At 43.6% G+C, this 22,845-nt stretch overlaps 1 protein-coding gene across 2 annotated transcripts in view; it reads left to right on the top strand.

Moving 5' to 3' along the window:
• SHROOM3 (shroom family member 3) overlaps positions 1-22,845 on the top strand; it is a 358,512-nt gene that overhangs the window by 266,238 nt on the left and 69,429 nt on the right. For both annotated transcript variants that reach the window (XM_063603551.1, XM_008957687.5), the window contains one exon: positions 22,565-22,696. In XM_063603551.1, coding sequence (XP_063459621.1) covers positions 22,565-22,696 — 132 coding nt within the window. The remainder of the gene's footprint in view (positions 1-22,564; positions 22,697-22,845) is intronic.

Below are 22,845 nucleotides of genomic sequence, written 5' to 3'. Positions count from 1 at the left end.
CTTCATGTCTTACTTTTGATCCCATGAGACAAGTTGTTTGCTTCCATCTAAAAATATCGGATGATGCCTCTACATTGCAGATACAAGTTAAAAGTGTTTTTCCAGAATCTATGTTACAAAGGAAGCCCAGGGACCTCTGGTCATAGTGATGAATTTCACTGGTGTAACATCCATGCTGTGTGGGAGGTGAGATTTGGACCCAAACTGTGTTTTTAATCACCAATTTACAGTGATGTTTCACACAGAAGTAGAGGGATCTGTTCCACCCTTATGAGATTTCACCTGACCCAGAGCACTTAGAAAACAAGATAAAGCAGCAGCAGGAGAGGAGGCCTTATCTGTTCTGCCCACAGAGCTCCTGGCTGTGTTCTCCAGCTAATACTTCTTACTCCCCCCCACGCGCAATGGCAGCGGCAATGTGCGTTATAAACTGCAAGGGCTGACCACTTCTTCAAAGCTTAAGTTCTGGACATCACCTCCCTCTCCCCCAAACAAGATTGCCACGGGACACGAGGACACAGACCAAACCATATTAACCTCTCTGCTTCCAATGCCTAGCAACAATGTTTGTGGTTACCCCATGACTGTGTGACAGCTGTGTATGTGTTGATACCTGCTTGTGATACCATAGGTAAAACAAAATACAATTTTAAGGAGGATAATACTTTATGGCAGGGAGGAGCCTGTCCATGAAGGTTTCAGTAAAGAGGTTTATTCAGTGGTTGCCGTGGCTGCTAATGCTCCTGCATTCTGTCAGGATATAAGAGCACAGACAAGTAAAGGCAAATGTGGTATCAGCTGTTTGGTAAGGGAGGTTTCTATTTTCCTACCTAGTGAGGTCTTCTCTGTGTCTATATGCATATTTATTACCTTAAATATAGAACCTGGACATTTAACAACAGGGATTCTGCTTGAATTAGAATAAAGCCAATTTCAAACCTTACTGTTACTCTCATCTCTGGAGGTGACACGTGAGAGCAATTAAGAGAGGACTCTGAGGGGAAAAAATTCCTACCTCCGTTGAAAGAGGCTGGAAGAACCTTTGAAGAAAGATGAAACTTAAACTAGCACCATCCCTTCCTTTAGAATATTAACTGGACGCCTATATCATAAATGCAAAACAAATGCAAATGGATATATTTTCTAAAATTCCGAAGTTTGCAAAGCTGAATGCAAAATCTCTCGAAATTACAGTCATGACGACCGAAAGAATCACGTCTCTTGTCTAATCAGAGACGATGCTTATGGAAACAAAAACAGGCCCGGAAGGAAGGCTTCAGCGGCATTCACCACCACCTGCATCTCTGCTGTGACTTACGCTGAGAAGAGGGCATGCTGAGAAAAAGGATGGTTATTTTCCTTGTAATGCGAGCTTTTTTTTTTTTTTTTTTTTAGCTGTGAACTTTTTACCTTGCTTCATTCATGCTTCATTTGATCAATTACTAACTGTATAGCCTCTGAAAAGCGAGCGCGGGCTTCTTAAAGTTGATATTTTGCTTTTGGATTCCTCTGCATTTTACAACGGGGGGAGGTTAATTAAGGCACCTTTCTGATTGAATGGGCAGAGGGACTGAGGGTGTGTGCTTCGGTCCGGTCCCCTTAATACCGTAAGGACCCAAGGACCGCGGAGGGGCGAGTGGAGCGCGACGCTTCCACCCCAGAATCCGTTTTCAAACCTTAGGGAGCCTTCTTTGCCATTGAAATGCAAATCCGGTCCTGAGCTCCCGGGCCAATCCGGGAGGCTTCCTGTGGGATTACCTGGTGGCGAGCGAGCGCCGAGCCAGCGCCGAGCCAGCGCGGCCCCTCGGGTGCGGCGGGCGCGGGGTGGACTGCGCGGGCCCGGGCGGGACGAGAGGTGGGCGAGCGCCCCGCACCCTCGGCGCGCCGCGCGGGATCAGCGTCCTCCAGCCGCGCTGCCCCGGCCCACCGTGCAGCTGTAGCCGCGGCGCGGTGGCGCGGTGGCGCAGGGCGCTGCTGGGCCGCCCATTGTTGAGCGCGTTGGGCCCCGCCGGCGATGCCCCGCGCCGCCTCCTCGGAGCGGCGGCGAAGTTTGAACTTGGCGTCGGCCTGGAGCCCCGAGCAGCCCGGGGGCGGCGGCCGCGAGGCGAGCGGCGATGGTGAGTGAGGAGGGCGGCTGGGCACTGAGAGGGAGGCGGGGGCCGGCCGGCTGCTTTCTGGAGCGCGTCTATTTCGGGCTCTGCGGCGACTCTGGAAAGCCCTGTCTCGAGGATGGCTCCCAGGGGCTTTCACGGCCAGCACCCCGGCTGATGGGGGCAGGTGGCGTGCTCCGAGGGTCTCCTGACACTCCTAGGCCTTGGCTTTTTATCAGAGAGGCAGTAGCTGCCACTCCAAGAGGAAAATAATTGTTGATTATTGACAGCATGAACACTTTTCGGAAGAAATGATCTGTGAAATATTTTAATTTTGATAAATTGCTTCCCACCAGGGCCCCTGCTGAGTTGAGAACTCCTTGCCTTTCTTAATTTTACTGGATTTGTTTCTGTAGGAAAGGCTCCTGAAGTGCGTTGAGGGGCACGCCTACCCCCAACCCCCACTTGCTCCAGATCTTAAGACAGTTACTTAAATAGTGTGTTCCTTGTGCTGCAGCAACACTTAAATCATGAAAATGAAATTCTACCTGACGCTCGCTTTACTCCGAATTGCCAGAGGAATAAAACTTTTGCTGGTGGGGGAGGGGAGTGGTTACAAAATTTCAACACCTGGAGCACTCTCTGGGGGTGGGATGTATTTCTCTTCCTCTAGGATGTATTTTGGCATTACCTTTTTCCCCTCTCCCTTTAAATAGTAGTGTTGTTGTGGCGCACTGTGTGCACGGGAGCTTCTGCACTGGGAGCAAATGGGTGCCCTGCATGCGGGCCATCTCCATGGAGAGATTGCTGTGATATCGGGGGTGCAACAGGAAGTCCTAGCACAGAGGCTTCCAGAGAGAGTTCTGTGCATTTTCTGTTTTTAATTAGTTGTTTTAAAGCCTAGTTAAATGTCCGTTTCCAGTTAAAAGCACGCTGGTCGGATATATGGCTAGATCTTTCCCCCAAATAATTTCACCAGAAGTTGGTTTACATTTTAAATTTATTTTGATGGTTACCTTTTTTTTCTGGTTATAAAAATATTACACAATCGTTGCAGAAAAGGTGTAATTTACAGAGAAAGAAATAAACTCTTATAACATCTATGTTTTGTTTGCTAAGACCTAGTTTTTCACAGAATCCTAGTCATTTGAAAACTTTTCAGCTATGGACTTTTTTTTTTTTCTCCATTGCTAACAATCCTGGTTTAGGAACTAAAGCTAGGAATTGACAAGGAAATAAACTTACTTAAAAAAAGTTATAACCAACAATAACTTATTCACATTGCCCATGAGTTGGAACAGAATTTATTGTGGCAATTTCTCTTGAATCAACTTCCCACATCTGCTCCCAGCAAATGGTTTCTGTTTGTACAGCCTATTTTGTAAATACATCTCTCTACCATTAAGGCGAGGTGCCCAAACACATACCCCTTTCCAGTGCTTGTGGCTTGGCTCATATGGTTAATATGTTTATTGGCTTCTGCATCAGAACTTCCTCACCATACATTTGATAAAACCCTGGAGAAGGTTACCAAGGGATGTTGTAGAGAATTCACTTCCCTGGAGATTTTAAGAATAGGATAAACATCCATCTGCCTAGGATGGCTTCAGTGCAGTACTGTCTGGATAAAGGAAGACTAGGTCACTACTCTGAACCTCAAAATTGAGGAATTCTAAAATTTGTTTAGAATTCCTCAATTTTGACCTGGGACCAGGTCCTCTGTGACCTGGGACCAAAGCAAATTAAGGTTGCCAAAAGTACCTGAGCCCAGTAGGAGGTGGAGCCCTGTTTTGATTTATGTGAAACAAAGGTCTTCTTTTGGTAACAGATATGTTAAATTATTCTTAGGAGTTACCAATCCTTTTCTATTATGGATAGAAAATCAACAATGATTTAACTGCTTTCTGGGAAGGTATAGGTGAATTACAGTATAAATTCTGTGATTTTAAAGTAAATGAACTGATTCATGGGAATTAAAAGTTTTGCCTGAAAGGTGGGCAGGGTGTGTGTGAAGAGTGTGCCTGAGTTTTCTCCACTTTTAACCTAGTGTTATTTTTAGAATCCTGTCTTATGTGTTAAATCTGGTTACATTTTTAAAACATCAACATTCTACTGTCTCTTCAATGTTTATTCTTGCTTTCCCTTTTCATGCAGAACCCATACAGACCTTTGACCAAAATCAATTATTCTTGTAAGTTCTGTTGGAGGATGTTTCCCTGGAGTCCCGCAGTGCTGAGGTTTTGCTGGTGACTTCCAGAAGGTCAGGATTTCATGGGTTGCCGCTTCTTCTGACTTTCTGTTTGACAGAAGTATCCTGTAATTCTAACCACTGTGTGACCTCAATTGCCTTGACACCTTCCTCCCCTTCTGTAGTATCACTTGAACAGGAGCTGTTTCGTCCTGCAGGATCACTGAGAGGGGTTCACTTTCTAGGGAAGGTCATGTCAGAAAGAAGATTGGGAGGTAGAGCCTGGTGGCTGGGCAGTCTTCACCTTGCCTGAATGAGCAATGCCTCCATTTCACAGCCTTCAGCTTGTGGGATTTCTTCATGCATGTCAGAAACTAGTTTTCTTATGCTGTTGTAACACCCAAAGAAGGAATAGGGGCATGAACAATGGTCATTCATTTATTCAGCAATCATTTACTGTGTGGGAGGCATCCCAGGAACTGGCGATGGGTTCCCTGCCCTCAGGAACTCGTCTTATAAGAGGCAAAATAAAACATGTTAATAAGCTGGTGCCATTCTGAAGGTGTAGAGTACAGGGGTTAAGAAATTAAGTTTGTTGTAAAGTTAAACATACACCAACCTATGACCCAACATTTCCACGCCTAGGTATTTACCCAAGATAGGTGAAAACAAATGTCCACCAATGACTTGTACAGAATGTTCATAGCAACCTTATTTATAACGACCAATACCTGGAAACAACCCTACATCCATCAACAGGAAAATGGGTAAAGAAACAGTGGCACATCCATACAATGGAATACCACTCAGCAATCAATGGGAATGAACTCTTGATACAAAAACCTGGATGAGTCTCAAGAGCACGTTAACTGAAAGCAGCCAGATACAAAATAATAATAAGCAATTCTATTCATGAAGTGCTAGAATAGGCAAAACTAATCTATGACAGAAGTCAGTGGTTGCCAGTGGGTAGGGACTGACTAGAAAGAGATAAGAAGGGATTTTCTGGAATGATGGAAATGTTTTATGTTTTGTTTTTCGTGATGGTTTCATAGGTATACACAATTATCCACACCCATCAAACTGAACACCTAAGTCCTGTGCATTTTATTGTATGCAAAGCATTACCTGAATTAGAAGAAAAACTTAGGTTCTAGAGTTACACAAGAGTACACATCCCACATCTGCCTCTAGGCATATATTACCCTGGACAAGATATTAAATAAATACCTCTGAGCTGCAAGACATTGGACAATAATAGAACATCTTCATAGGGTTGTTGCAAAGATTGAGTTAATGACTGAAGGTACTTAGCTTAGTAAGAACTCAATAAATGTCAACTACTATTTCCAGGCACTGTGATAAATATAATATGTGATTTTGGAGTTGATGAAAAAGTATTTACACTTTTGTGGAAGCCATATCATTTAAGATTATCAAGGATCTTATATTAACTGGTATCCTTATCATTATTACTATGCATACCTTCATTTTGATAAGTTTTTTTTTTTAAAGCAACAAGACAGAGTCTTGCTGTGTTGCCCAGGCTGGAGTGCAGTGGCACAATCTTGGCTCACTGCAGCCTCCACCTCCCGGGTTCAAGCGATTCTCCTGCCTCAGCCTCCCAAGTAGCTGGGACTACAGGCACATGCCACTATACCCAGCTAATTTTTTTTGTATTTTTAGTAGAGACCGGGTTTCACCATGTTGGCCAGGATGGTCTCAATCTCTTGACCTCGTGATCTGCCCGCCCCAGCCTCCCAAAGTGCTGGGATTACAGGCGTGAGCCACTGCACCTGGCCCTTGATGAGTCATTTTTTAAGGTTGTGGGGATTTAAAATGTGAAGTTCTTGTGTACGTGATCAAAATACTACTGGGGTTTGGTTTTGCCAGCAGAAGTAAACTCCAAAGAGAGGAACTACGCACTAGGTAAACTCCTTTTTTTTTTTTTTTCCTGAGGACTGATCTGAGGACTGATTTAATGATGATTGTCGAAGCTGAGCTCCCAGATGAGGCTCACAACATCTTCTGGGAATCCAAATGAAAGGTTAACATACTATATTCTCTTCCCAAAGATGTAGGTAGAAAAAAAAAACAAAACTCGATCTCTCTATCAAAATTAACGTCATGCTTTTCAGTAAAATGCTTTGGACAGAGTGGTAAATTTATAATAGTTTATTTAATCTATTAAGCTTCAATGATTTAATTTAAGTTCAACAAAGCATTTGGGAAAGATGTTATATATTTTGCCAACTCCAAGTGAGGCATTTTGTTGTTGGGTTGGTTTAATTCATTCAGTAAACATTTGTCAAACATTTACTGAGAACGCATTAGCCTCTGGGAATTCAATGATGAATAATAAGACATTGTACCCTCAAGGGTTCATAGACACTCCAGCCACAAGTGTGAATGTGTACACATTTCTTTTGGAATTTTTCTCAGAGCAGAGAGGTCTGTCTCAGGCTAGTCTTTTTGTTTGTTTTTTTGTGTTTTGTTGTTTGTTTTAAAAGCTCCTGCTTACAGTGGAGGTTTAAAATCCTGGTTCTTTTAATTGATGTTATTTTCTTAAACATTGGCATTTCTCATTAAGGCTTCACTTGTTATTCCTTACTAAAAATAGCAAAAACAAAATGGTCTTATATAAAGGCAGTTGAGTACAGTGGAAAGGTCAGAGACTGTGCAAGTAGAATGACCTACGTTTGAATCTGAGCTCTGCTACACTAGTAATTTGGAGAGTCCTTTAAGCAGCTGTTTCCTCATCTGCAAGATGGTGATAATGATACCTTAAGAGAGGTATTAATATTTATTAGGTTAAGGCTGTTATAAGGATTAAGTGACAGAATACATGTAAATATAACTAGGCTGGCACCTGATAGGTGTTAATTCCTAACATTTATTGAGTACTTACTAGGAGTCAAGCACTGTCTAATACTTTTTGTGCTGGCTGATTTTATCTTCCTCACACTCCTATGAGGCAGGCACTGTTACTATCCCCTTTTAAAGGTGAGGAAACCAAAATCATAGGTTAAATAACTTGCTGAGGGCATGGAGGTGCCAGGGTTAGTACCCAATACCATCCTGTCAATTAATGGATGAGGTCCGTAATAGATGTCAACTATCTTTCCCTTTTAGATATGATTGTTTTATACCAATAAGTGGAACTAACTAGTGGCCTGCTTATGGCTGCATGCAGATTAATACTGGTGGTGGGGGATGGTTGACTCCTTGAATATGTTCTTAAATGGTTAATGGGTCTACCACCTTTGGGGGTTTGTGGGATGCTTGTAGGAAAGGCTCTAATGAACATGTCTTTTCTTTTCCCAGCCCCTCACAAGTCCACCTGTGAGGTGGTCCTCTCTGACATTGTCCGTTGCTCCTTACCCCCAATGACTCCAATTAGGAAGTCAGTCGATTTATTTGTGAACAAAAAATTGGAGAATCATGGCTGCCTATTAGAATTTGACCTATGCTTTGTGAGGTCTATGTAGGGATGGACATAGATGCAATATTTTCTTGGTCTCCAAAAAAATAGCAAGGTAAGAAATGTGCCCCAGAGCACTGTTACAGTAAGAAGAAAAGTCTACCATTGATCCTGGATATTTCATATTTCCTATTTCCATTGGCATTTTCTCAACTCCCAGATGCTGGAGAACCTTGAGCTAAAACTTAAATAAAAATAAGTTCCAAATGGTACGTTGAAAACGCTACTGATTTAATGAAGACGAAGTCACCTTGACCAATTCATTAAAATAATGTATAGATGCCCAGGGGAAAATGTAATTAAATAAATATGGATCCTAGTATCTGTTCCTATATGAGCCTTTTCACTTAGTTTCTCCCCCAGAGTCCTGAGTGTCGTGGAAGATACTCTGGATTATTGGTCCTGACATCAAAGCCTCTCCATTGCAGTGTGGAGTTAGCTAGGCAGCCAGAATCTCAGGACCATTTCCTCAACCACTCAAGTGGTGCCACGTTGGTCTATTTCCAGACCCATCGAAGAAGCCCCTCAGCATGCAGAGACCTTTGGAGACACTGGACTGAAACCAGATGGTGCAGAAAGAAGCCCCTAAGCAAAGTGTTGCTTGCAGCCCTGTATTTGAAGGAGTGCCACTGTGTACCAATTATGTCCATCCAAATAAGCCGTATTATTTTGGGGCAAAATGACTGGGAAATGAAATTTTTAGGACTCTGCTCTCTGATGGGGAAAAAATAAATCTGGAAGAAGAACCTACAAGGATCTTAGCTGTCTGCTTGTCTCTGACACTCTCGAGGCCTTGTGCCAGGCTGCTTTGCTGTGCAAAAGCTCCACTTCAGTCTTTTAGTCTGACTCACAATAGCCGCACATGGTTGAAGTTAGGAGAATTGCAGGACTGTCACTTGAAGTCCCTCTCAGCCTCTTCACCATTGCCCCCAGCCTCTTTCCCTCTAACATTAAGCCCTTTGTGTCGGTTCCCATGGTTACCTCCTCACTACTGGCAGCTGGAATGTGATAGTGAGAGGAGGCTGCCTCCCCTACTGAGCCAGGTCTGGCTGGGGCGGAGGCCATTGATCCGCAGCTGGATTTGTGAAATGGGGTCACAGTCCAGTACCTTCTCTTTGTCGTGGGTTCTGTACCTTTCCCAGGCTTGACATATCAGGGTTGCAGTGGGAGGGGACATGGTGGGTGATGGACTGCTTACAGGACATGTCCTGTCATAGGGTGGCCTGGCCTGGCTGTCCCTGACCTGCCAAACTCCTCCCTGAGGTCACCCTTCCATGTGTGAATGCCCATTGAGGGGGAAGGGGCTGCTCTGCTTGGTCAAATAAAAATGATGACTCACTTCCCTACCTGCTTTCTGCTCAGATTCTGTTCCCAATACCATCTGTTCTTAAGTTAGTCAACATTAACAAGGGTGGGCTCCAGTCTGGAAAGAATTTGCATCAAAGGCATGTTTTCACATCCAGCTTGGAAGACCAGGCAGGCTCTGGGAACTGGGGGATAGCATAGGGATTCAAGGTTCAAGACGAAAACAAAACTAGCCGAGAGGTTTTTGTTGTTGTTTTTATAAGAGACAGGGTCTTGTTCTGTTGCCCAAGTGGGGTGCAGTGGTGCAATCATATCTCACCACAACCTGGAACTCCTGGGCTCAAACAATCCTCCCACCTCAGCTTCCTGAGTAACTAGGACCACAGGCACATGCCACCGCACCCAGCTAATTAATTTTTTTTTTTTTTTTTTTTTTGGTAAGAGATGAGGTCTCACTGTGTTGCCCAGGCTGGTCTCAAATTCCTGGCCTCAAGTGATCCTCCCACCTTGGCCTCCCAAAACACTGGGATTAAGGTGTCAGCCACTGTACTCTGCCCCGAGAGTTTGTCTTGAAGTTATTTCCTGACATACTATTTGGAGGCTTCTTAAATTCCTTCTCATTTAGAGTCTGGTGGGCCCCAGAGTTGAGGCAGGACTTGGAATTACAGGTGGAAATTAAGCAGCCGTGGTGGTGAGGGTGAGGGGAGGTAGTTTCTAGTAGAAAGCACCAAAAATCAACACTCCTGAGGAATTCAATACTGGAAGAATTGTTATGCTCTTCTTGGAACAAGGCAAATCTGTTTTCAGAGATCTTTCAGCCCTGTAGGTATCTAACTAAGCACTTAAGTGATGCGATTGTGGGAGAAGGCAGTTAAGGGCACACTCTGGAGCCTTATAATAGGTTGGGTCCAAGCTTTACCATTTCCTTTGTGATCTTGAGCAGGTTATTTAAGTTACGTTTGCTTCAGTTTCTTTTTCTGTGAAATGAGGACAGCATTTCAGAGGGTTGCTGTAAAGATTAAATTTGTTATGTAAAAATACTTTGCATGTTGTACAGCCAGCACAGGTGCCAATTGTAATGTTTTTAAATGTTTTGAGAATGTCATGCTAAACTGAGGACATAGATTTTATCAGTCCTACTTTGTGGTATGTATGTCAGTGGGTCCAGAATTCCCCTGGAGAGCACAGGAAAGTGCTGGGGTGAGCAGGAACATACAGGATGAGGAAAAAAAGAATTCAAGTGTTTATGACACTACCCTATAGTAACTAAGAGAAAGGAAAAATGAAGGGGATAAGTAGAAAATCAGCCCATGGAACTATAGTCACAAACACTTAGAAAAGGTCTACTGTAAGCTGTAAACCATTACTTTTCCACAAATGGGCTGCAGTTTGGTACCTTGATGTCCATGTAAATTGTGCTCCCAAAGAATATAAAGTAACCACTGGGAAAAGCTGAGTCCCCCTTTGGGTGATAGCAAAGGTTGGAAACATTTAGGTTTGATATTTGGAGGCATTTAAATAGCATGGAATGTCTATTATATACCCTAAAAAGCAGAACGAATCTTGGATATTATGGACACAAATGCATTTGGCACGAGCTTAAAAAAAGTGCATGTGAGCTTCTTTCTAAGACCCAATAATCCTCTTGGGCAAAGTAAGGATTAGGCCTCCCTCACAAACAAGGCAGGGAGTTCATTTTTGCTGAGATTCCTCAGCTGATGCCAAATTTAGCAAGGGACCCATTTTTTCCCAATGAATGACAATCTCCATTTACATTTTTAATGTCCACTCCTTTAGGCAGGTCTAGGGCTGGAGCAACTTATTTGCATATAGATGGGAGACAGGACCCTGGCTCCTACAGACTACATTGGGACCCTCAGAGACCTTCCTAAGCCAGAGTCCCTTTACCTCACTCACTTACAAAAGGGGAGGGGTCTCCTACCCCAGAGCCTGAAGTAGGAAGGACTCAGGGGCTGAAAAAAGCTGGGGCCAAACTCATTCTGTTTTAAAGACAGCCTTGAAGATGCATTCACCAACAGCCATCCCTGCCTAGTGCCTGCGACTCCTGCCAGTGAGAGGTGGCCTCTAGGCAGCTCCTCTAGGTTAATTCTGTCATCCTTGACCTTGAGGAGCCCTTTCTTTCACACCACTCACTGGGTGCTCTATATCTATTCCCAAGGAGCTCAGGTAATGCCCTATATTTCCTGTTCTTATCTGCAAAAAAACCCCTCCACTTTGGATTTAAATATTTATATTCCTCCCCAAATGTTTTGGACAATTTGTAGTTGCCCTTTTTAAGGAATTAACCCATCAAGACACCACCATCCTGTCACCCTCCCCATGGTGACTTTCCACATCCATCTCCCTTATGCAGGCCATGTTGATTGAACAATGATAGCACCTGTCTTGCAGTGGTTATTAAGCCACAGGGTAGATAATACTTTGTCCCCTTTTTACAGATGAGGTCCTGAGGTTCAGAGAGAATAGTGGCCAGGAACTGGCAGAGATCAGATTAGAACCCAGGTTGATCCAGCTACAAATCCTTTGTGTGCCTCCCCAACAAGACTGGAGGTCAGAAGCTGTCTTTTATTCTACACCAATTCCAACTCGGAGCCTGCATGTAGAACATGCTCATCCCTTGTTGATGTAGGTACGCAGATCATGTTTTCTCACTTGGGATTTGCCAGGTAGGCCCTCCCCCTGCTTTTTACCTTTGGTTCATCAACTGTTAAAGGTAAAGGGACCCCCAGGCTCATCTGTACTAACCTCCTCATTTTACACATGAGAAAATAGTAGCCCAGAACATGAAAATGACTTGCTCATAGCAATTACAGAGACGGCCTTGTGCAGGTGTCCTGGCTGCAGGTCCAGTAATGTTTCCTGCTATAATAGGGTATGTATATATGGCCTTTTAGAGGGTCTACTTAACCATCCGTGCTCCCTTCCCTGATGTTTTGTGGGAACAGGGAAGAAGGATTACCAAATCGACTTTCCTGCTTTACTTCCACCATGCTTGTTGCATGTTCTCTTTCTTGCTCCTTTCCACAAGTAGCTCCTTTCCAAAGTGCTTTTCTGGAGATGATTAATGGTACTACACCATGCAGCATAGTCTAGGAGAGGCATGTCAGAGGTATTTGGACTGGGATGTGTTCTATGTGACCCCAGCTTTACCCTTTGATGAGACTCCCCTGATGCAGGATGTTAGCCCTTTGTGGCTTCAGCTGAGGGTCTGAGCGTTGGCTGAGTTATATTCACACTGATGTAGTCCAAGCAGAATATCAGCAACAGAGCTGTACTCTGGGAAGACAGTAATTCCCATTCGAATGAGACAGGATAGATAACTGCAGGGAACCCATCAGGAAGCTGGCCTCGTGTCCACTCGGCATATTTTTATTAACCAAATACTTATTGGGCATCATCCAAGGAAGAGAACCATATGGGGCCAAGGAAGAAAGGAGAATCTCAAATAAGATTAAGACTATGACATCATAGTTAAGAGCATAGACTTTGTCATCAGCCAGATCTGGAGTCAAATTCTTTTTTCACCAGCATTTGGACAAACTTCCTGCACTTCTTTGAGTCTGTTTCCTCATGAATAAAGTAGGGACTAATAGCAGAAAGTCACCTGCCTTCAAGGTTGGCTGTAAGGATGGTAAGAAGCTGTGCAGAAACAGTTTGGCCCCCAGCCTGGCTCAGAGCACTCCATAAGGTAATGGCAACTTTGAGGACTGATGCTTGGATACCTGCCCTCCCTGGGGCATGCGACTGGGGGAAGCAAGTGTCTACACAGACTGTATAAAAGTGAATGACAAGGAGAGGGAGGCATGCTGAGTGTGGGCTGCTCTCATGGTCTCTTTTCCCAGGACTTATGGCATGTATGTATATATTTATTCAGTTAATTTTGCCTTTCTTCCCATTAATTTATAATTCCACAAAGGGAAGGATCGTGTCTGTTTTGCCACGAGTCCAGTGCCTAATCCAATGTGTGGCCTGTGGTTAGCCCTTAGCAATAGTTGATTGAATGAATGGATGATTGGGCTAGGTATAGATGTGACTAGGCTCTGGGTTTCAGCATGAAATATCTTTTTTTTTCTTTCTTTCTTTCTTTTATTTATTTCTTTATTTTTGAGACAGAGTCTCACTCTGTCACCCAGGCTGGAGTGCAGTGGCATGATCTCAGCTCGTTGCAACCTTCCTCCACCTCCTGGGTTCAAGTGGTTCTCATGCCTCAGCCTCCTGAGTAGCTGGGATTACAGGTGTGAGCCACCACAACCAGCTAGTTTTTGAATTTTTAATAGAGATAGTGTTTCACCATGTTGACCAGGTTGGTCTCAAACTCCTGACCTCAAGTGATCTGCCTGCTTCGGCCTCCCAAAGTGCTGGGATTAGAGGCGTGAGCCACTGCACCTGGCCTTGAAATATCTATCTTAATATATCCTGCATCATTTCAGCAGTGTGACCGGCGCTAGAAAGTTCTTGTAGGGGCAGGAATGCTGTCTGGGTGTCAGGGGTAGGGACTTCATCATTTCTCTAGATCTAGGGACAGTTGGACTTGAGAGAGGGGTCTCATCTGAATTTCAGTCAGTCTACTTTCTTCTTCTGAAGCTTTCCCTTTAAAGAGGCTTTTGGTATTAAATGTTTGCTACTGTATCAATGGACTTTTAGGATCACAGAATCCAAAGGCAGTATGGAACAAGAGAGCTTAAAAATTAGAGTATGGGACCCTGCTGTGCCAGTCCTGTGGCTTACAAGTCCTGGCCTTGAGCGAATAACTGTCCCTCTATGAGGCTGTCTCTGCATCTGTTAAATGGGGATAAATAATACTTGCTTTACTTGCCTTTTAGGATTATTGAGGGCCAAATGAAATAATGTTTGGGAAGTGCTTTATAAGCTATAATCTGGTATTAAAGTAATGAATAATGGTTCGCTGTAGAGATTTGCATTGTTCTCTGGGAACACTAGTCTGTTACTGTAGGCTAATGATAGAGGATAGGGAAAGAAAGGCCTAGACTGAATTTTTCCAGGAGGTATTTGTCTCTCTCTACTGATACTAGTTTCACAGGAACCCTGCTTCTTCCTCCACTGGCTATTTTCAGCAGTTATTGGAGCTCCCAAAGTAATCCCCTTCACCAACTAGTGTGGAGTCTTTCTGCTGCCCACATATGCTCTCAGGATAGGCACTTCCATTTCCTAGAGAAGACGTTCCTTTAAAAATGTAGAAAATTTAGACCCTTAGACTCATTCTATTAAGAAAAAATAAGGCTAATTTTACTATTTTCTGATAATTAAAATAATAAACATTAATTGTAAACAATTTGCAAGACATAGAAAAGAGAGAAGAAAAATAGTACCCATAATCCTGTCACCCAGTAGTAACATTTTGGAATACTTGCTGGTGTTTTGTTTTTATGCATATGTTTTATCTCATATGAATAACAAAAGAGTGATGTGGAAAAATGACAGGCATACATGGTTTGATATGTGGTTGATACCTACCAAAGTATACAAAGCCCAGTAATCCTAAAAGGAATCTAATGGGGTAGGTAGTGGAGAGGGTGAGGCCTTTAGCCATAGCTCTTTCTACTTTTTAATTTAATTTTTCTTTTCTTCTTTACAATAAGGATGATTATTGCCTCAAATGATAAGAAGATTAACTGAATTACTGTTTTTAAAGCACAAAGAATCTGGTACATACCATGTGCCCAGTAAATGTAAGTTTCAGTTCTACGGGTAAAAATTTAATAATTATTGCCAGGCACTGTTCTGATTGCTTTATACATATTAATTCATTCAAGCCTCACATCTACCCTTTGATGAAGGTGCTATTAGTATTCTTATTTTATAGGGGAAGAAACAGGCATAAGAGGTTAAGTGACCTGCTCAAACACCTTCCTAGGTGACAGAGCCAGAACAGGACCCCAGGCAGCTGGCTCCGGAATCCACATCGTCCATATACATTACACAGCCTGCTGCTTGTTGGAGTTGTCTTAAGATCTAGGCTCTGAGTGCTTGTAGCTAGGGGCACACCGCTTCCATGAAGATATCATCTGTTCACTATAAAGCCCTTGTGAGAGCCCTTGGTTTTCTTATGCACTTGTCCTGGGCTACTAGCTGTGTCAAAGGGCTCAGTGGGTAGAGGGACTGATGTCAGCAGTAAACTGAAGCAGATTAATATTTATTAGGCAGGTTAAAAGATTTGGCAGGTCATTTGGCTTTTTCTCCTATCCACCCTTTCCTCTTCTTTCTGCAAGGTTGACATAGAGGTCATTGGCTAAGATCTGGAGATAATTAAGCTTACGGTTTCAGAAAGAGTCAGAAATATGCTGAATGTTACTGGGGTATATTGTACACCTGGATTTGTTTGGCAAGTTTCAGGGGGAAATCAAGTGAAAAAAAGCAGCAGCCAGAGCAGGAGGTGCAAATGGACAGAGGTTTGAGACATACAAAGTGCATCTCTGCAGAGCTGAAGGGTTATGTGTGGCCCTCCTGTAATAAAACAAGCTGTAGACCAGGGTAGGTAAGCAGAAAGACAGGAGGAGGCTTTAAGTACAAATGAATGGCATGCCTATGACTAAAACACTAGATAGGATACAGGCCTGAGGGCATGCAGAGGGAGCTTCCTAGATGGTAAATAATGACTTAAAAAGGAAAAAAGATGAGTAATGAGAGGACAGGACCCAGAAGGTTAAGACTTAAATGTGTAAGTTACAAAAGGTCAGTAACAGGAACAAGGGGGCCTTTTAAAGAAAGGGTAATTCATTGAGATGTCTGTGAAACGGCTGATCAATGGTCAGTTATCAGAAAATGAAGAGCACCTATGTTTGGCTAAGAACAGAAATCTGTGCCTGAGGGCATCACTTCTTAAAATCTTCTTCAGACACTGAAAAAGCTTCTAATCTAAGGCCTTTTCAGCCTCCTGGAGACTCAAGAGAAAAAGTGCTGAGAAACCTACAACTATGGCATTAGAGACCTGCAAACCCAGGAGAAGGGGGATGACAGGATAGAGATGCAATAGTAAGGCTAACTTCATGGATGAAGGACACAGAGTAGAAGGAAAACTTGAAAACCAAGAACGTGGCTTTAAATAAGACAAATTGCCACATGAATGAGGGTACACACCCAACATAAATCAAAAGGAATTTCTCCAAAGGATTCTGAGGACAAACTTAGCCCTGTATAAATGCATCCTGTCTACTTAATCACAAAAAGCATTCTGATTGCCTCCAAACATAAGGCAACAAAATTGCACTGAGCCATACCAGCTGTTTGTCGAAGGGGCTCTGCCACAGTCTCCCAACTCCCAACTTTTCTTGTCTGTTCCAAGAAAGCCTGCCGCTAATGAGATGGATCAAAAGTTAGGGCTAGATTCTATTTTCAAGAAGAAATCAACTCAGAGCCTGATCTAGAAAGTAACTAGAAGAAAAGAAGATCCCACATTTCCCAAAATAGATATTATGAACAGTTTAATGCCCTTATGGATTTAAGGACATAGAACTTTGTTTTGGATGCATTACAATTATTTCCTTTACAGGTTCCTATGATTCATTCAGCAAATATGCATTGTGTGCCTACCATGAGACACTCACTGTGCTAGGCCTTGGGTGTGTAGAAGTTTCAAAAAACAAGGCCGAAGAAAAGCCAGAGGTGGACCCTGACCTGGCTGAGCTTATGTCTTAACAACGAAGCAGACAATGCACAAGTGAACAATTTCATGTGGTTATAAGTGCAGTAAAGGGAAAGATCGGGTGCCAGGAAAGAGTATTTGCATTAGATAAGGCAGTCTCCGAGGAGGTGATGTTCCAGTTGGGAGCAGAAACTAAGGAGTGGTCAGCCAAGAAATGAATTGGGAAGAATATTCCAGGCTTAGAGAACAGCATGTGCAAAAAGCAAAGAGCTTGGCAAGTTTGGGGAACCTAAGGAAGGCCAGTGAGGTCAGAATGCAGTAAGGGGAAAGGTTGAAGGAGGGGCAGGAGCCACGTCACCAGAGACCTCGCAGGCCAAGTAGGGGAACCTGGATTTTATCCAAAATGCATAGGGAAGCTACAGGATTTCATTAGGGAATGACATCATCCATTTACATTTTTTGAAAGGCTGCTGGGTAGACACTGGATTGGAGGGGACAGAAGTGGAAGGGGGAGGCCAGTGAGGAAGCATTCCCTCCTGGATGAAACATAACAAAAAAGGAGGAAATGGCTGATTCTAACAGACAAAACCAAGCACTTCCCTAAGGTTGTAACAGACCATGCCAAGGAGACACGGTTCCTCCATCTCACCCTCCCCTTTAAGGATAAAATAGAAAAATGCAAACTCAATAGAAACCAGGAAGCAAAGGGACCTGGAGAGACCATGCCTAATGGCTCAGTTCCGTGTCTTTTACTCCAGTTTCCCCAGCCTTCCCTAATTTGTACAGTGTTCAAGAGAGCCCTAAGGAACGGAATGATCTGGAACCCTTTCTTTTGTATTGGCTGAAACTCAGTTCAGAAAGCAGTTAATGGGTACTATTAAAATACCAAATAGGTTGGGCATGGTGACTCATGCCTGTAATCCCAACACTTTGGGAGGCCAAGGTGGGTGGATCACTTGAGCCCAGGAGTTTAAGACCAGCTCAGGCAATGTAGTGAGACTCCATCTCTACAAACAACAACAACAACAAAACATTAAAAATCAGCCTGACATGGTGGTGCATGCCTGTGATCCCAGATACTTGGGAGGCTGAGGTGGGAGGATCACTTGAGCCTGGGAGGTCGAGGCTGCAGTGAGCCAAGATTGTGCCACTGCACTCCAGCCTGGGTGACAGAGCAAGACCCTGTCTCAAAAACGAAACAAAACAAAAAACAAATAAGAAAGCAGTCAGTATATATTCTGGAGTTATGAATATTGGGTGGCAGGCAGAGCAAATATGAATGTCCTCATCATGGGAAGTAGAAGAAATATGTGGGTGGCTGGCCTGGCTTTCTTGTTTAACTGTCTGGAAGAAGAAAGATCATACTACAGTATATTTTTTTAGCCTCTGCTAAACTTTCTCAGGTCAGCTTTGATTCCTAGCTCTTCACTCGTAGTGGTAATATTGAGATATAGATACTGGAGAACAGCAAGAAACATAAACATAAAACAGCTCCAAGAAATGTCTTGTTAGTTTTGCCAACAAGTTAACTTGTGAGTTAAAAGGATATAGGAGGAAAGAAAGGCTGCAGATCTGTTGAACATTTAGCAGTACAGTCGACCCTTGAACAACACAGGGGGATTGGGGATGCTAACTCCCTAGAGTCAAAAATCCATTTACAACTCTTGACTACCCTAAAACCTAACTACCAATAGCCTACTGTTGACTGGAAGCCTTACAGTTGATTAACATATTTTGTGTGTTGATTAACATATTTTGTATGTCATATGCATTACGTACTGTATTCTTTCAACAAAGTATGCTAGAGAAAAGAATGGTTTTTGTTTTGTTTTGTTTTGTTTTTTGTTTGTTTTTGAGACGGAGTCTCCGTCTGTTGCCAAGCTGGAGTGCAGTAGCGCCAGCTCAGCTCACTGCAACCTCCACTTCCCGGGTTCAAGTGATTCTCCTACCTTAGTCTCCCGAGTGGCTGGGGTTACAGGCATGTACCACCACGCCCAGCTAATTTTTGTATTTTTAGTAGAGATGGGGTTTCACCACGTTGACCAGGCTGGTCTCGATCGCTTGACCTCATGATCCACCCACCTCGGCCTCCCAAAGTGCTGGGATTACAGGTGTGAGCCACTGTGCCCGGCCGAAAAGAATGTTATTATGCTAAGAAAATCATAAGGAAGAGAAAATACGTTTACTATTCATTAATCAACAGTGGATCATCACAAAGGTCTTCATTCTCATTGTCTTCATGTTGACTAGGCTGAGGAGGAGTAAGAGGATGGGTTGGTCTTGCTGTCTTGGGTGGCAGAGATGGACGAAGAGGTGGAAGGGAAGACAGGAGAGGTGGATACAGTTGTTTGAAAAAAATCTGCATATAAGAGGACCCACGTAGTTCAAACTTCTGTTGTTCAAGGGTCATCTGTACTTTATTCATTCAACAAATATTTATTGAGCAACTCTCTGTTCCAGGCACTAAGCTGAGCTGGTTTATCTTTGTTGACCTGTGGAAGAGAGGGACCAGCAAGCAGGCAACTAGCAGCCAGTGTGAATTGCACTTTGAGGTGTACATCTACAGCCAGTGTGCTGCACTGCTAGCACACAAGGGGCCACCTCACCCCGACTTCCACAGTTCCTCTGGGTAGCCAGCAGAGGAAATGATGTCGAAATTGAAACCTGAAGGATGAGTGTGGGTAAGCCAGGAGAGGATCCTTTAGGGATCTGGAAGTAGCCCAATAGGCCTGGAGAGTGTATAGTTTATCCCAGTATGTTTCACTTGAACTGGATTCATTGATTTCCAGGCTTCTACAATGTATCGTTGGTTATCTTTAAGTGAGACATTGTACCTTTTAGTATCTTTTAAGTAAAAATGGGCTTATTTGGTAATATGTTTAGTTAATGGCTCTACCATCACCATTCCCTACCAAATCTGGGTTAGTAATTGTAATGCCTACAAAATCTGTGGCATAAATTGAACATTTTTGAAACCTGCCAAACTGAAAGGAAGGAGAGTGAGTGGTTGACAGTCCGAAGGGAATATGATTCCATGTGTGGTTTGAGCAAATTTACATAACTTCTCTGTATCTCAGGTTGTCAGTCTGTAAAATGGGACTTAAACCCTCATTCATTCTCTCCTTCATAAAAAAGTTGTGGGAATAATATCTGGCACATGGGAAAGCACACTTTTTTTTTTTAAGAAAGACTTGGCATAATTTGCCTGAGTCGTGTATAACCATCGGCGCACCAGTGGGGCACCATTCCCCGATAAGATCAAAGCACATTGCAGACTTTGTCTATAGCAGTCTGTTTTGAGGCTAAGTAGCAACTTGAGGTGGGTAAGAAAATGTGCATTCTAGAGACAGCATGAGTTCAATGTACAGGTAAGGTGTTCAATGTACAGGTAAGTTATTCAATGTACAGGTAAGGCAGAAGGAAGGAAGGGCAAAGAAACAATTCCAGGGCCCTGGTTTTTGGGATGACAGGCTTCCCAACACTCATGCCAGGACTATTTTCCACCTCGGTTCACTATGGGTTTTTTTTCTTTTTTTTTAATATAATGAATTTTTAAAATGTGTGTTTGTTGCCCAGATTATTCCAGAAAGAGTTGAAGGGAGGAAAGGTGTGCTTGGTGTGCTGGTGATTCTAGCACTGTCTCCAGCCTGATTTCTAGTTTGTGTGGTACATCCAGACAGCTCACCCAGGTGCCCAGGCTCTTTCTGGCATCCAGAGCCAACCCATCCAGGGCAGGAGGGTGAAGATTAGGAGGGGCAAAGATTAGCCTGGAGGTTGCAATTAACAAGAATCAAAATGGGTTTCAGGATTCTCACACCCAGTTGCTAATTTCAGCTAGTCCTCTAGAGGTGACAAGTAGTAGGACAACATGGTTTTGGGGGCAGTGCTGGGGTGCTGGTCTCTGCTTTTCTAGGGTAGAAAGGAATCATGCATTGAAAATGCTTAAATCGATGGAATGATTTTATGTTCCTCATGCTTCCATCTCTTTCTGGTCTGCCTGCTCTTCCTGCCAGCCCTTCACTGTGACAGTCACCACTCCTAGACCTCTGTCTCTAGGCATCTCCCAGGAAGGAGAAGTGGAAAGGAAAGAGAAAAGAGCTCAGTCTCTGGTGCCGAAGACATTGTGCAAAAAAAAAGATGGAGTCGAAAACTTTGGTTTACACAAAAAATTAGGAAGTTATTAAGTACTACAAAGGTTTTATGAAAGCTCAGGCCTGGTCTTGATTGTTTTCCCCCAACAAACAAAGTTAGGGTCTAAAGGGGTCCTGAAAAGGAAAAGTCCCTCCCCTGGTTGTACCAATGGGTGGTCTTGGAGTGTGCTGTTTACACTCATATAATCTTTACAGTCAGGTATTGGATGGCGAGGTATCTTTCAATCTACTTTCTAGTCACCGATTGTTCCTATGCATGCATTATATAGATGACAGAACTGAGGTACAGAGAAGACAAAGTCACAGAGCTGCTCAGTGGGTAGAGCCAGGACTCAGACTCCAGAGTCATGCTCCTAAAACCATGGTACACTGCCTCATGGTTTCACTTTACCATGGATGAGGAGCCTGAGACTCAGAATTTACTTGACCAATTTATTCAGTTCATTATTGACATAACCTCAACCAATTTTCAAACTTCAAGTCTAGCACTGTATTGAATATATCCAAAGTCAAGAATCCTAAATTCGGTGAGAAAAGTAATGTACAGAAGGAGGTGGTGGTACTTAGATATAACTAAGGAGCTTAGAAATGGAAACTCCCTGTTGGCCTCCTGGCCATCTCCCCCATGCTGTAGAATAAAAAGAGATCCTTTCATTTGCCTTAGGATTTAGGAAAGAAAGCTCTTTCACTTCCGTTCTGTGTTCCAGGAAATAGAAGGCCAGATGGACGGGGCTTATTCTTAACAGCTGTTCAGTAATCCCTTCCCGTCTCAGCCATGGCCTGTGCAGAGGAGGCACGGCCTCATTTGTACCTTCTCCAGATTCTGTTTATGGGCCCACCAGTCAGATCTCAGAGGCTTAGAAAAATCCTTGAAGACAAAATTGAAAATAAACCACTGGTTCCCCACAAACAGAGATGATGACAAAACTTCAAAGCCTGGTGCAGGGGACAGTCTGATGAGACATCAAGAGCACAGTCAGGATGCTTAGAAATTCATGACCTGTCACTGTCCTAAGGAGAAGAAATGTTCCTGTTCCCATGGCGGAACACATTGGCCATGTAGGGCTTAAAATTTTTCTCTGACTCCCTGGGAGTATGGAGGAAGAGAGTTATGGGAATGGTGTTAGGGACTGGGGGTGGGAGGGTGGATTTAAATGGACACACAAAAGGCTTGCCTCCCAGTGCAGTGGAATCTAAACAATCTGAAATAGCTCAAGCTCAAGAGTTGGCATGTGCTTCTGAGCTGCCACCCACTGAACAGAGCAAGGCCTGTTACACTTGGAGATCCCGCTCCTTAAAGAGAACTTGAGAAGCGAGGTGGCAGAGGCTTGGTTTCAAACCACCTCGTTTGACAGTTTGCTTCAGTGAATCCAGTTTTTCCCTTATTACCAAAACCAAATTACAGGGGAGTTTGTCTTTATAACAGTTAATATAACTTTCTTCCTTTTTGCTTAGAAAATCTGGGTTTTCTGAGATTGGGAAATAATGCTTTATTGCTTCACAGGAACATGGATAAAAAAGGAAGACACGACACTCAGTAGTGGATTCGCCTTCGTAGGGCAGAGAACTTTGTTAGGTGCAGGCTTAGAACCCTGCACTTAGCTGTGCTGCTTTGCTCTGGCTCCAGGGTTCGTTTTCATGTGCTTTTTCGGTTTTTAAGATTCATTTGTGCTCCTGTCCATGAACACCATCATGCTCAGCTTCTTCTTTTCCCATTGTTGACAGAGATGTGTGCACAGACCCAGGCCATGCAGATACTAGTGCCTCTAACTTCGTCAGCCCAGAACACCTCACCTCTGGCCGCCAGCACAGGAAAGCAGCGTGGTCAGGAGGGGTTAAACTTCGGCTGAAGCACAGGTAAGACGCACGGAAGTTGGTGCTGGCAGTTCAGAAAAAGAACTCAGTCCAAAAAGCCACTCAGCTGCTGGGAGAGGAGTTGGGGGCAAGGATGGTCAGGATACAGGCTGTTGAGAGAGAGGTAAGAGGCAGAACAAGGAGGCGAGATA

Source organism: Pan paniscus, chromosome 3 (genome assembly GCF_029289425.2).
Source record: "Pan paniscus chromosome 3, NHGRI_mPanPan1-v2.0_pri, whole genome shotgun sequence".
NCBI classification, from domain to species: Eukaryota; Metazoa; Chordata; class Mammalia; order Primates; family Hominidae; genus Pan; species Pan paniscus.
The sequence above is the reverse complement of the archived record's forward strand: the minus strand, read 5'-3'. Positions and strand labels throughout refer to the sequence as shown.